General features: G+C 32.4%; 1 protein-coding gene across 1 annotated transcript; it reads left to right on the top strand.

Annotated features, from left to right (window-relative positions):
- The first annotated feature begins 2176 nt into the window (after positions 1 to 2176).
- On the top strand, positions 2177 to 13069 carry SmydA-2 (SET and MYND domain containing, arthropod-specific, member 2). The gene is made up of 3 exons (XM_085951946.1): positions 2177 to 3778; positions 8011 to 8195; positions 12338 to 13069. The coding sequence occupies exons 1-3, from the start codon at positions 2458 to 2460 to the stop codon at positions 12491 to 12493; spliced, it is 1662 nt and encodes a 553-aa protein (XP_085808072.1). The 5' UTR covers positions 2177 to 2457; the 3' UTR covers positions 12494 to 13069.
- Positions 13070 to 14927: the final 1858 nt, after the last annotated feature.

Genomic DNA, 14927 nt, shown 5'->3' with positions numbered 1-14927 from the left:
GCGGGTGCCGCTGGCAAAAAAACTAAGATGTAGCGGCAAACGTCAGGCGATTTTGTTAATTTTCATAAAGTTTTCGGGAATGGGACACCGCGTTATGGCGGTCTTGCAGTGTGCCAGATATACTTCAAATATAACTCGGCCGTAGAAATAAAACGAGAGAGTATCATCAGACGGGCGCGAGATAGACGCTGGCGATGTGTAGGGATGTGTCTTTTCCACCGGTCACCGGTGGCTGTAATATATATACATAATTATTTACTAATAAACTATTTCTTATAACGAATAATTCAGAAGATTTTGAGAATGTAATATTTCATATATTGAACATACATAAATTGAAAACAACTCACATATATATATACCCATTAGAAAAAATCGTATTTGAAAAAAATACGTGGCTAGGACATCCTAGGACGCTCGTAGCATAATTGGCAACAGTATTGGCGCGATACCAGTGGTTATACGAGTTTAATTCCCGTCGAGTTTAATATTTTTTTCAAATATGATTTTTTCTAGTGGGTATATATTATATATAAGATGTTTTCAAGTTATGTATGTTCAATTATTTATTGACTACTAGTTTCGTCTGCGTGAAGATAATTATAAAGAATTATTAAATTCTTTCTTTCGGTTTCGAATTCGGTTTGACTTTTTATTAAACCGAAAAGATAGACAACGGTTGGATCAATACCCGCACTCCACTGCCCACACCTCACCTCATAGGTCCACCGCTTCCATCTGACTAATTTACCTACTCTGATGAATTATTGCTAATACAATATGTGACAACATATGGATGTAGGCCTGAACCTCTTTACCCGTATTTCACCTCTCCATTCCACCGCTTCCGTTGCGATGCCTCTATGCCCCGCGCAGGCATACCCCGCCGGCTGGCTATTATTACAACATTGAATATAGTAGGTGCCAACGAATACAACCACGGATTATACGCGTCATATAAAAATCCCCCGAGTCATCTCACACATGAAACCGTTGAACAATGCATTTATATGGGGAAGACACCCAACCAGCCAAGAGGCTTCTCTTCAATAGACCAGAGGTGAAAAGAATAATCAGAAGACCTGAACTGCAGTGGTTGGGCTGCGTACAAAACATAAACAGTGGTGGGGGGAGTTTATAGGAGATTATGGGAATGGATATAAATCCTGAGGGCTCCAAATATCTACATTAGTGCCGACAATGCATGAAAGAATTCTGTCTTACTAATTGCTATGAAAAATGCTATTACAAAATAATTATAAATTGGGACTTGAGCTAATAAAAAGCGCACTCTGGTCGCTGTTCTTTTTATGCATCAATTACATTGAGCTACTTTACGAGCTGCTTATTGGCAAATTTACAATCTGCCTGTAAAGTCGCCCAATGTCATCATCGAACAAGCTAACAAGCAGATTGTAAACAATCTCCCGAGAAAAGTTGAAAGCCGGTCAACTTTATACGTTATACGCCGGCGTGTGGGCCGGGCCTACTGCGTCTGCGCAGTAGAGCGTAGTAGCAACGTCCCGGTAAAAAAACGAACTACGTTCTGTCAAAATAGTCGCTGGCTTGTGGCTTCTCAGCGAATGGAAAGTTTTGTGTGTCATCATCACAATCGAAGTAGCTGAATCGCCCGCTTTTAAATTCGCCAAAAAACAGCTCGTAAAGTAGCTCAATGTAACTGACGCTTTTTACCATTTGAGGCTTTAAGCATTCACTATTCACCAAACACATTGAAATTTCCTAACAATATGGAACTGAGATTTTATTACAAGTTCCGTTTATCTTTTTAAAACTATTCGCATAAAATTACTGAACGATTTCGCAAAAAAAAATAATTGCACACACACAGTTCACACTTTTCAAATGTGTCATGTTTTCAATACATTCCATTAATTCTCAACTATCTCAATTATAAAAAAAATATCATATTGGCAACACGTATGGAAACCCCTGAAAATCACTGAAGACGGGGCAGACTAGACATGTAGTGAAATTGGAAGTCTCTTTTCCGCTCGAGCGAAAGTAATTTCGACTGAAAAGTTTCCCACAGATGTATCTACTCCGCTAAAATCTTACCCTGAATGAATTATATTATCCCAATACAATAGTGAGCCATAGTTTCTCGCGGTTGAGCTTAACTATTTTTAATTATCTTCATAAAACAAGCTGCCGGCTCAGTCTGTTATAGACGGTCGCCATCGACCTGACGTCTTTAGTGTTGTCCTAATACTAATTTACAAGTTTTCTCACGTACAATAACAATAGTATTTTTATTAATTAATTAATTAAAAAATCTTTTCAACAGACCGATTGTTACAAATTTATTCACAGTGGTTATTTAAGTTGATATAAAAATAGTGACACCTGTTGCCTAATAACATTTGAAGCTAATATAATATGTTTCGTAATTTTTAATTTTTGTTTAATATCGATATTTAAAATAAAACTTGAGTGAAAATGAATGGAGCAGGCGAGGCTTTCCCAAGATGTGCAGTTTGTTCTGAACCAGCAGCTCAACAATGTGGGGGTTGCAGATCAGAGCATTATTGTGGAAGAACTCATCAAAAGCAAGCGTGGAGAGCTGGACACAGACTAAAATGCTCATCTTTCCGGCTGGATACCAACGATGTTCTCGGCAGGCATCTGGTAGCCACGAGAGACATCAAACAAGGAGAAATAATCCTGAAAGAAAAGCCTGCCGTTTTGGGTCCAAAGATGGCGTACTTCCCCACATGTCTCTCTTGCTATAAACAACTGAAACCGATCAAAACTCCGATCGGTACATATGATTATTATAAATGTGTTTCTTGCACTTGGCCTATGTGTGGACCAGCTTGTCAAGCTGCAAGTGTACATAAAGAAGAATGCGAATTAATGACATCAAGAAAGTACCAATCTACGATAACATTTACTGGAGAAGAGAAAAAAGAGTCGGCATACTGCGTCATAACTCCGTTACGTTGTTTGCTGTTGGAAAAATCTAATCCAAAACAATACGAAGCAATAATGAGTCTTGAGAGTCACATAGAAGAAAGAATCAATAGTCTTCTTTATAAAATCCTCAAAGCAAACCTTGTAACGTTCATGCAGCAAGTAATGGGTCTTACTCAGTTCGATGAGAAGACAATCCTTAAAGCAGCAGGAATTTTAGATACTAACGCGTATGATATTAGAAACAACAATGACCAAAAGAGACTTCGAGGAGTTTACTTGACAGCTTCAATGAGAGCACATGATTGCAATCCAAACACTAAGCATGTTTTTATTGATGACGCATTCTGTATGGCCGTGATGGCTACTAATTTTATTCCAAAAGGTGGCATATTGACGATGTCTTACACTCAACCATTATGGGGGACGCTCTCAAGAAGATTACATTTGCAGTCCACAAAATGCTTTGATTGCACTTGTGAAAGGTGTACGGATCCTTCTGAATACGGCACATATTTAGGTGCAATAAACTGTTCACGTTGCACTCCAAAAAATCCAACAGTAGACTTGGATAAATTCCCAAAACTCGTATCGGTAAATCCATTGGATAATGCTGCGGATTGGAAGTGTCAAAAGTGTAACCACAAAATCCAAGCGAAGCAGATGACATGGGGAAACGACGCGATAAGAAAAGACGTTCTGAGGCTGGATAAAAGTAACCCCAGAGACTTTGAAGAGTTCCTCGACAAGTACAAACAGACGCTGCATCCTACGAATTATCATGCCGTGGAAATTAAATATGCTCTCGCTCAGATGTATGGATGTATTCCTGGGTTTACTTACAATGGTAATTTCATTTACTTTAAAGCAATTAAAGAAGTATATATTATTAATTTAACGTGGTAGAACTCCATTATTTGAAAACATCTCCGAAATATACCTAATCACGACTTAATTCACCAATAGCTATTCCGTTGTGACTAGGTACGGTGCAGGTGGATAAAATAATAAAGTACATTTGCCGGAGTCCGATGCATGCTAGTTCGAGTCCCGCCGGTGTCGATATTTTTATAAGATACTTTCTTGAATCTTGTAGATTATTAATTTAATTAAAAAAAAGAAATAGTCATTCCATTAGGTATAATGGTTTTGCAGTAATTATATGTGATAATTTTAAAGCAAGTTTTGTGTAAACTGATAATTCTTAGTGGTAACTGAAATGACAATGCAGTGATTAAAATATTATACTCTACATAATTTAATAACGATCATTTAATCAATTAAAGTTTAACGCAACTGTGGGCATATATAATTAATGATCAGTAAGTTCCTATTAATTTTCTCAATAATCACGTACCTACCTAATCAAACTTATACTGCATCTGAGATACGTACCTACATTGCACCAAGAAGTGTAATATTCCATTCAAACATTTCATTTTCATCGTAAACGAAATCAAGAAACGAATCATTTATTATTTTTCTTCTTACCACAACTAATTTTCTAGTGTCAAATAGATTTATACAGATGATCTGTTATGTAAATAAATAATTGAGGTGCTGAGTATTATACGAGTAGAAATGACATGTAATTTTATGAAAAATTGGTTTGAAGCAGTTTTCACATAACCACATATATATTTATTCAAATATTTAACTGCTTTATATGAAAAGATACAAGTAACCATTTTATTCTCGCTATTAAAGTAATTACATATTATTATATTCTATAGACGTGATGTATAAAATGTCGTTATTACTTACACAGTCGTACATAATTTGAATTTGGGTTATCTAATATATAGTTAATCTTGTCTTTCTTGACGTGAAATAGTACCAAATAAAATAGTATTTATATATAACAAGACCTCATTAAATTTATAGAATATGGGACACAGTTATGGAGAATTTACAATCGTATATTTAACAAACTTTAAAGTCGATTTACTCAACTTAATCACGGATCAATTTCCATTAGTTCAATCTTTAAAACTGCAATTATTGGTATATTATACAATAATACTAAGCAAATTATAAATTCATGTTTAGCTGATGTATTTTTCGTGTATACCATGCTTTAATATTTTAAATATATGTATATTATAATTAGTTTTAACGTCTTGACGTTGTAGGACAATATTTATTTTTAAATTTCCGGGGCGTCCAGCTATTGTCGGATCAACTATACAAGTGCCGAGTTCATGCAATAATGAATGTCAGACTTCGTCTAGCGTAAAACTTATATAATGTGGACATATTATTAACTCAATAATCCGTGTTTTTAATGCATATTCTCCATAGTAATTATTGTTAGTTAATTCAGAATTGAAGCGAGGTTCATTTCTTACCATCATTTTGTATTTTCGTGTAGGTTTATAATGTTAGATACACTTTTTGTGATTTTATTGTTTTATTAATTTACTACCTATCGAAACTACTCGATACATATATATTTGAATGAGTACCTATATTTATAATATATAATTGTAATTCAATAAAAACCACACACAGATAATGACATAACCTAACATTGTGGCATTTAAAAGTAAAAAATATATTACGTAGAAGGGGTGTATTTTCAAAGTGAACTTATTCCACTTCAATAAATTTTTGGCAAACCCCAAAAAACTGTTTACAGTGTTGATGTTACATAAATTTTTGTGGTTTTGAAATAAGTTACTTATGTAACTAACACCGATTTTGAAGTTGATTTTTCTACTGGATTGAATGCTATTAGGTTCATCTATACAAAAAACACTTGTTCCAAATTGTATCTTATTTTCGTCAAGTAGTGGAAAAAGCTCACTTTGAAAATACATCAATTTATAGTACAGCATATTTATAGATTTAATAGATATTATACTGCATTAATTTAAAATGAGTTCAATTATTGTAAAGGCGTATATTTACTGTCCATTAAAGTGTTTGAAGGACTTTAAGTCAAATTGAATAAAACAAAATATCTACTAGGTAGGTACTATATTAACGTTTTGAACAATGAGGACGATTTAACAACTTCCATTTAACCTGACAAAATCGGTCCTAAGCATTAATTTAATATGCGGATTCAGTAGTACACATTCTTTTAAGCCCTTTCGACCAGCAATATACAGTTAATAATAACTAGATAAATCTTTCTAGTCAATTGCACCAGAAAGAGCTATGAATATTCGGTAGTATTATAATATTTCGTTGTATTTTCCCATACAAAGATTTTCTAGTTTTATATCAAGATAATATCATCTCTGTTCTGGCACAACACACTAACTGGAGAATACTAGTTTTGAGTAATTTGACTTTGAAGTTGTTAAAATGTTTGAAATGGTCTATCATGTGAGTTTATTAAGTAATCGTAAAAAGGATGACTTTAAAATAAAGACTGTTTATTTATTAAGAAGGTTTCCAGACGGTAAAGTTTTAAATAAAGAACATTTTGGTATAACTAACTCAAATGTCATTTTTTCGAATTAGTGTCTTCTGCCAGAACAGTGACGATATATTAAAAGATCTAATGAATATATTTCGTGTCTGTGATCGAATGTTACAGCTTCGATAAGATTACATAATATTATATATCGTAATAAAACGTATTAAAATAATATGTGGATCATTAAAATAGGCGTATATTTAAAGCACTGATCGATATTACAAAATGAATTGTTAGCTATTAAGACCGTTGTACCATTTTGTAACATCGATTAGTTGGCAATGAAATCGAAGATTAAAACTGTATAACAAGACAATGTCGATAATATTACGACATACGGCTTTAAACGTTTTCAATAACGATGTAACGGCGAATCACTCTAAGATTGTCTCAATTTGAAAGAAAATTACAAATAAATAATATAGAATAGTTAGGTATATCACAGAGAAAATTTTAATGAGGTCCTAGATAATTCATAAAAATTGTAAGAGATATCTGTCATTGTTAGGGATTGCAATACCGGCATTTCAAAACCGGTATCCCAGTATTTGTAAGCCGCGTTGACACGGTCCAAGTACGATCCAAGTAGACTTGGATAGGAATAATTAGTATGAAGATGTCTCATCCAAGTGACAGCTCCATACTATTTATTCCTATCCAAGTTAACTTGGATGAGTAGGACGCGGTCCAAGTAGCTTGGATAGGAATAATTAGTATGAAGATGTCACATACGAGTGCACTTGGATAGGAATAAATAGTATGAAGCTGTCACTTGGATGAGACATCTTCATACTAATTATTCCTATCCAAGTCTACTTGGATCGTACTTGGACCGTGTCAACGCGGCTTTAGATACCGAAATACCAGTTTGAAAAATCAGACAATACCGATATATTCGGAATTGAAAATGGATATAAAATGTATTAATTAGTTAGTAAGGTTTAACAGCTTATTGAATAATAGAGAAATATATTTTTATTGAACAAAAAAGCGAACAATATTGTATTTGATTTTACTTCTTACGGGATAAAAGTAAAGAAGTGTAAAAAGTGCAATAAAACATTAGGTGGAATTACACATCCAAAAATACTTCATAACGTAAATTTATTGAAAGATCTTTCGAAGAAGAAAGTGCTAATAGTTCAACTACATACTATATTATTAATATATAATATGTACATCGGCATCTCTACCATATCTTACCTTTGACTAATTTAAAAGTTACATACCTATATGTACTCGTACTTATTTAGATATTTTTGCTATGACATATTCATATTTTAAAGAGATTTTTGTGTCTATATTTATTGGTTTCTGTTGTTTTTATATATTTCATGAATACCAGTATTAATACGGGTATTCAAATGGAAATACCGGAATACCTGTATTAGTATTTCCATTTGGTATTGCAATCCCTAGTCATGATCATCAGTATATCATTTCTTTTTACCTACACATAATGACGTCATAAATGTGTATGTATGTCATGTATATTGTCCGTAAGCTTGCTTGTAGATGTAAACTATTATAGATTATACAAGCCCATACCATTCTTTTACACATCGTTCTTGTTAGTTGTTTTCTAATACTGACATTTCAATGCTGTTTTCTTAATTCTCTATAATATAATTAATCCTCCTTTTATTTTTCAGAACTGAACGATGCAGGACTTAACAGAAAAATTTCAATATGTTACGAGATGCTTGATGTTTTGAACCTGATTCAGCCGGGATGGACCAGAGCACGTGGAACACTTCTGTTAGAGCTTCAGAGTGCTCTCGTCGTCAGATCTAAGAGAGAACTAGCCACGACTCAAATCACCAAAGCAGCTGCCCAGGTATAATATATTACATATTATAGTTAGTTATGTGCTCAGTGAACGTTGATTATTAATTTATCACTTGCTTGCACAGAACAGATTCCGATAAGCTATAACCCAGTACACTACAATTTGACGCTGGGTTTTGCATGTGTGAGTGTCCTACAAAAATGAACTACACATTATAGATGTGCAATAGTGTGTATTGCAACCTTCAAATACACTAATATTAAAATGACCGTCAGTGCATACATCGAGAGCAGTTGTCAGAACGGAATACAAACGTATTGTTGACACTTGTTTAAGTTTATCCCATGTTATTCAATACTCGAGATCTCTAACCTGCTATAACACACCCAGTAGGGTAAGCCAGTTCATATTAATTTTGAATAAATTCGAACTTATCACGTAAATCCATAATTATATTGGATGAGTTATAAAATTTTAAGAATATTTTTTTTCATTGGCAAATACGTTACGCAAGGTTTAAGCTTTCGCCAAAGATCAACTAGTCGGATAGGCTATGCAAGTTCACTTAATCGTAAATCTAAAAGTAAATTGTCAAGTAGACATTGTCACTCATTCGAGGCTAAGGACCTGTTAATGTTGGCAGACACATCAACCAAGGACAAGCACCATTTGCGAAACGGCCACAATAAGATCAGATGAAGCAACTGCATATCGAACCAGACCTCTTTGAAGAGTCTATTAGTATCAGAAGACGATTTAATCACTTGGCGAAGAGCTTTGTTGATCTAGTCAATCATTCATAACATTTAGACATGTCAGCGTCAAATAATAAAATTAGCGTTACATAATTGAACCAAATGTTCATTATATCTATGTTATATACTATATAACTATAATAAAAAAAAATGGTGTACACTATATAATAATATTGTTGATCTTCTAATGTATATTTTTCGCACTGGGACAACTGGACGCCGGGACATGTAGGCGCCGTACTGTTGAATGAATAGACGTTCGTTACGAATTTACACAGAAAGTAGAAGAGAAATTTTAATACGTGTATATCTACTACTTAGTAATTTTAATTGATTTTGCTCCATAATATTTTTTATTGCGGATTGAGAATTATTATGCCTGGCGCTTTATATAAAAATAGAAGAATTCTCTTCTCGTTGAAACTTAAACATATGCACAATTGAATCATTATTTATGTGTGCATATTTAAATTCTTGCCAAGTATTAAGTAATATAATAATATATAAGTATTAAATATATATTTCTTACCTGTAATTCATGAACGTCTATTTATTTTCGAATTTCATTCGATTGCGTAGCGCCCAGTTGTTCCGGCGCCGAATCGTCCTAGACCCATATTTTTCTTTGGCTGTGAATCATAAAACTCTAACCAAATTGTCTATGAATCAGAGAAAGGGAAAAGCTATATTACTATTCAATTTGACCGTCTTACCTGGCAACAAGTGCAATGCGAATTTTACTGCAATACAAAAAAAATCTGCGTCATACGGCGAGTGAAGATTTCATCTTTTAGTTGTCTCATTCGCTTTTCTTTCTTTATTTTCCTTCATTTTATTATAATAGTTTGCTCACCGCTATAAAAAACCTGAATGCATGAATTGATCAACTGCAGATGCTTCATACCACCTTTTGTGACTCAGGATACGACTAATTAACACCGGGTACGGCACGGGATCTGTTTTGTTAATGGATTAATTATTTACAGTGATAGAATATATCATTTCAAATGTATGAAATTATAGTTGAGATTACTTCGAACGTGTTTAGGAAAAAGGGCGTAACCCTCACAGAACAAATTTTACAAGAGGGGCAAAAAACGTTTTTTGAGTGACTTTAGTTTAATATTTTTTTAAATAGGCACAGATATTGGGTGCATGATGATTTATGATTTGGTGTAATATATTTTCGATCTAATAATATTTAAAGAAGTTATTACAGAAAAATCATTAGAATTGAGGGTAAATGCCTTTTTTCATAAATTAAAACTTAATTAATCTCAATTAAAACCTGAATTTAGATAATAATAATAATTTGCGGCTTACTTCCTTTTTTAAAAGCACTTTTCGAAAAATCGAGGGTTCCGCCCTTTTTCCTAAACACAGTCGACTTCAATAGCGCCAAAAAAACTAGGTACTATAAAAAATAAATTAATTAAAACAAAATATTCTCTAGTATCCCCAACCGTTGTTATATTATTGTATGGCCTTTTTCTCAGCCGGCACAAATTTCCTTTTACTAAGCTTGCGTGCAGTCCTTAAAGATACCTCGACAGTAAATGCGAAGTATACATAAAGTGATGACATTAATATGGACGAAGCATCTGGAAAAAAATGACACTCACTTTTTTGTCGGGTCTGCCGAATGGCATAATCTGTTCTAACGCCATTACAATAAAGGTGATATTGCTATAAATTCCTGATGATTTTTGTCGGGTCTGCCGAATGGCATAATTCATATTTGAATATCAATATCGTTCGCTCAAATGAACATTGACACTAGAAACACTGTACTAACGCCATTACAATAAAGGTGATATTGCTATAAATACCCGATGCGTGATATCGCATAATGGAATTTGTCACGTGACGTCTACCTATACATGTGCGAATGTCTTTATGCTATACTTGCTAGCTACTGTACTGAGTGCGTTGTCCATTAATAATGTCATTGATAAAGCAATGAATGTCATTGACATAAAGGCATCTAAAAAACTGTTGAATATTGTTATTTTTTTTAAATAAAAATAACCTTCCAATATCTCTTCAGTATAGCTGACGATATGAAGAAAGCCGTAGTTTATAATATAAATATAAATAATAACGACTCAAATATATTATATTTCACCCATAATCACTATAACGTGAAAGAAATGAATTTGTAACAGTTAAGTGTTGAATTAACTTACCTTTGAACGAATTCTTACTTTGTCTAAAAAGCCTTACACGACCTTGAAGATAACATACAAATTCCATCAAGTACCTTCGGTCGATAGTATGAATACATACCTACATAACATTATAAAACAATTAATTTATAATTATTATGAAAGTCAAAAATGAAGAATTTAGATAATCTTTGCGAGCTTAGCTAGATAGTCTGTAAAAAAGTCTGTAGGAAAGACGTTGGTTGAGCTTTTTAAGTCGACTGTAATTATTTTAAAGGAAGATGAGGAGGTCGGATCTAGGGGTGGGGGCGATGAAACTGAGTGCCAGACACTGACCTTTGTGATGATGTATGATGGCTCCGTAGTCTGGTTTCAACTTTCGCTAGCACGGTGTTGTTCTTTTGGGTCACCCGATTCGTACACTCACGCACTTTATGACACAGTTTTATGGATTATATGTGAGGGTGTATGAATGATGATTGATTATGAATGAGTCTGTATCTATTAAATCCATCACTTAAGCGATGGAAAGCTATTAGAAGCCCGCACGCGTCCGCTGTCGAGATGCAACTGAATTTTCTTTGTAACACCATCTCTCATGACCCCTAATTGCTTATTGAATGTCTGGGAACAATAACACTGGGGATTAGGAGGTGGGTGAGGAGATAAGGAGTGGAATGGGAACATAAATGGCCCAACCAGACGTATATGTCATTACCTGATACTTTATCTTTTCTCAAATATAATAATACTACGAAAAATTATGTTTGTAAACGTTATTGTGTTCAAATTTAGATGAAAGTCTTATTTGGTACATCAGAAGTTCGTGGATATACCTAGTAGCATTTTTTTAAATTATTATTGTGTCAATACACGTACTATTTCATCAATTCTCATCTAACTTAACATTATAATACTCGTATGTATAGTAAAATAATTGAGTGATTTAATCGTTTACTCTACCATATTTTCTCACTACTTTTTTTATAAAATGTCATGAATATAATCAGTGCAAAATTTATAATTTTGTTATAAGTATTCAATTGTAAGAGTTTTGTATGCAATTTCGTTTGGTTGATCTAAACTAAACTAAATTCTAAACTATTCGGATATTGATAGATAATTAATTTCACCGGTAAAAAATCAGTTTTGCTTTTATAGTACGTTGATCATATATAATAATACCTATACAAACCCAAAGTAATATGAGTTGGATTCAGTATGATTAAAAAAATATATATGACTGATGAATTACTTCTTTGTTTTTCAGGAACAAATGGGAGACTGCATGCTGATGCTTCAGGAGGCATCAGATATTTTACGATCGGAGCCAGACATGCAAGATACGTTGAAGAAGCGACTAGAGAATCTGGCGATGGAGTTAAATGACGGAGAGTTTGAAAATGGCTACGAAGCACTTGATTAAATTAATAAAATAGTTACTTACCTATAATTAAAAGTATCGTTTACTGTTACATCTTGAATCACTATATTAAATCATTTTAAATATTGACATATTATATCTGACTCCAGATTTATTTCGTATAAGCGTAGATTTAATCATTTAAGACATGAAATAAATTTTCAAAAGACATTTTATAAAGACATTGTTGAATTGTTATATTAATATGTGTATCAATAAATTAACTTTTCCGTTCATAAACTTTTTTAAAACATATTTATTTTCACATTACTGCTATAAATAATTTTATTATTGACCAATTCCAAGGCTGGAGGGTAGTGGCTTTGGACAGACCTTGATGGTGGCAGATGCTGTAGGAGGCCATGACTTAAATAAAGTTGTAGCATTAGGTATAAGAAAAAGACGTTAAATAATTAATTAAGCAAAATACATTTTGATTTTTCGCACTTCTCTCACAAAACAGATTTACTATAACGTAGTATCTACTAATATGAAAAAACCAGATACAAAAAAAAACAAAATTTGAGTAACGGGTCGACCACAAACGAAATAATTCATAGGTTTAATGTAAGTATATCGAAAAAATAAATGTGTATAACTTGACATCGTTTTTATTCATATCGAATCTAATTATTTCGATATGGTCATGAATTTCAATGAAATACGTCACTTAAATAATATATAAGTAATAATAAATATTAATCATATGACGTATCTAAGCTAACTAATTATTTAAAACGCTTTTTATTTAGCTACGTATTTTTTTCGACGTATGCGAGGTATAAATGAGAACTCTGCCATTCTGGGCAGTGTTGACCTGTGTGTCCCTGATAACTATCTTATAAATTGGGAGCATCAGTTTTTTATTCTCCCAAGGTGCAGAACCAACCTGCCACTGGTAATGCCAATTGAGAGGGCGATAACTATGTTCAACCAAATTGCTTCGGGTGTTGATATATTCCACTTGCACTCACAAAATAGGGTCGATTTAGCAAACTCGGTGTAGTTCTTTGAACTTCTAAATGTATAATTGTTCTTTCAGTGCTTTTGTATGTTTATATTATCATCCCTTTTTATATTTTCATTTTTACCCTTTTATTGCTTTCCCTTTTCTTTCTTCTTTATAATAATGTTTCATGTCATGTTGTGAACGTCTTAAACTTATAATTTGTAATGTCCACAATATGTTAAAAAATAAATGAATTGAAATTACGAGAAACATGCTCAAATATTTAAAAATTACAACACAAATTATTGTTCTTCATTTCATTCATTTATTATTAAATATATATTTAATAGCTTTTTTTATAAACGACAACAGAATACATTCATTTTATTATTAATATAAAGGCATTTTTTTGTAAAAAAATAATATAACTATACTTCGATTAGTTAAATAAAAATATATATCTAAATAATTTATTTCGGTAAAATAAATAATACTAACATATTGGTAGGAATACAATATAAAATATCAACTTATTTTACTAATGAAAATTAAGTTTAAAAGGTAGCAAAAGAATGGGATGAATCGCTTCAACAACGAAAAGCTCCAGAACATAAAATATACATAAGTACTATAAGCTTAATTTAATTATAGTGACACTGTCCGACACACTATCGTTTTATTTTTAGTACTGAACTTAGAGCTTTACCAATCTATCAACCTGCCAGTACTGCCAATCAACGTTATACATAGAAATATTAGATGAAACTTACACATTAAGACTCTCATTTTTTTGCTTACACTCTTATTTTTTTCTGAATTTTACACAATTACAATTTGGTTTAAAAATAACTAAATGCAGTTAAAAGCTACATTAATTAAATTAAATCACTTGATTAAATAATTAATAGCTACCTAGATAAATAGCTACCTACTAACAACATCCTACCATATATCGATGGCGAACCTTTTTCTACGTACGTGCCAAAAAAACAACGAATACGGCGAGGATATAAACAAGAAACAATAATGGTATATAGCTATCAGTTATTAGTAGTATTATTATAAATTAATGTATATTTATATTTTATTTGCGATCCGCTACCCATTGAGTGAAACTGAATATACAATACTATTTTTTGTGGATACTATGTTCTATAAAATCACATACTTACTTAAAATAATACATCCTACCTCCTGGTGAACACCAAATTAATATAACGATTTTCCTTCGTCGATATGGAAAAAAAACTATTATTATAGACACAAACCAATAAATTAGCGATTTTTCAATTTGTTTTGTTTTCAAGTATGGTCGAAGATTAGCAGCACATTTTTAATGTATTAAATTTAATTTTAATAAATAAAAAATTAATTAATTTTAATTTTAATAAATAAATAAACATTAAAATTTTAATAAATAAAACATAGACTATCGTGTTTTTCATGCATGATCAACGACAACCCTTGCTACATAAGTGACAACTCTAT

This window comes from Rhyacophila brunnea, unplaced genomic scaffold (genome assembly GCF_057557595.1).
Source record: "Rhyacophila brunnea isolate RB1 unplaced genomic scaffold, BYU_Rbru_1.0 scaffold_3, whole genome shotgun sequence".
Classification (NCBI taxonomy): domain Eukaryota; kingdom Metazoa; phylum Arthropoda; class Insecta; order Trichoptera; family Rhyacophilidae; genus Rhyacophila; species Rhyacophila brunnea.
The sequence above is the reverse complement of the archived record's forward strand: the minus strand, read 5'-3'. Positions and strand labels throughout refer to the sequence as shown.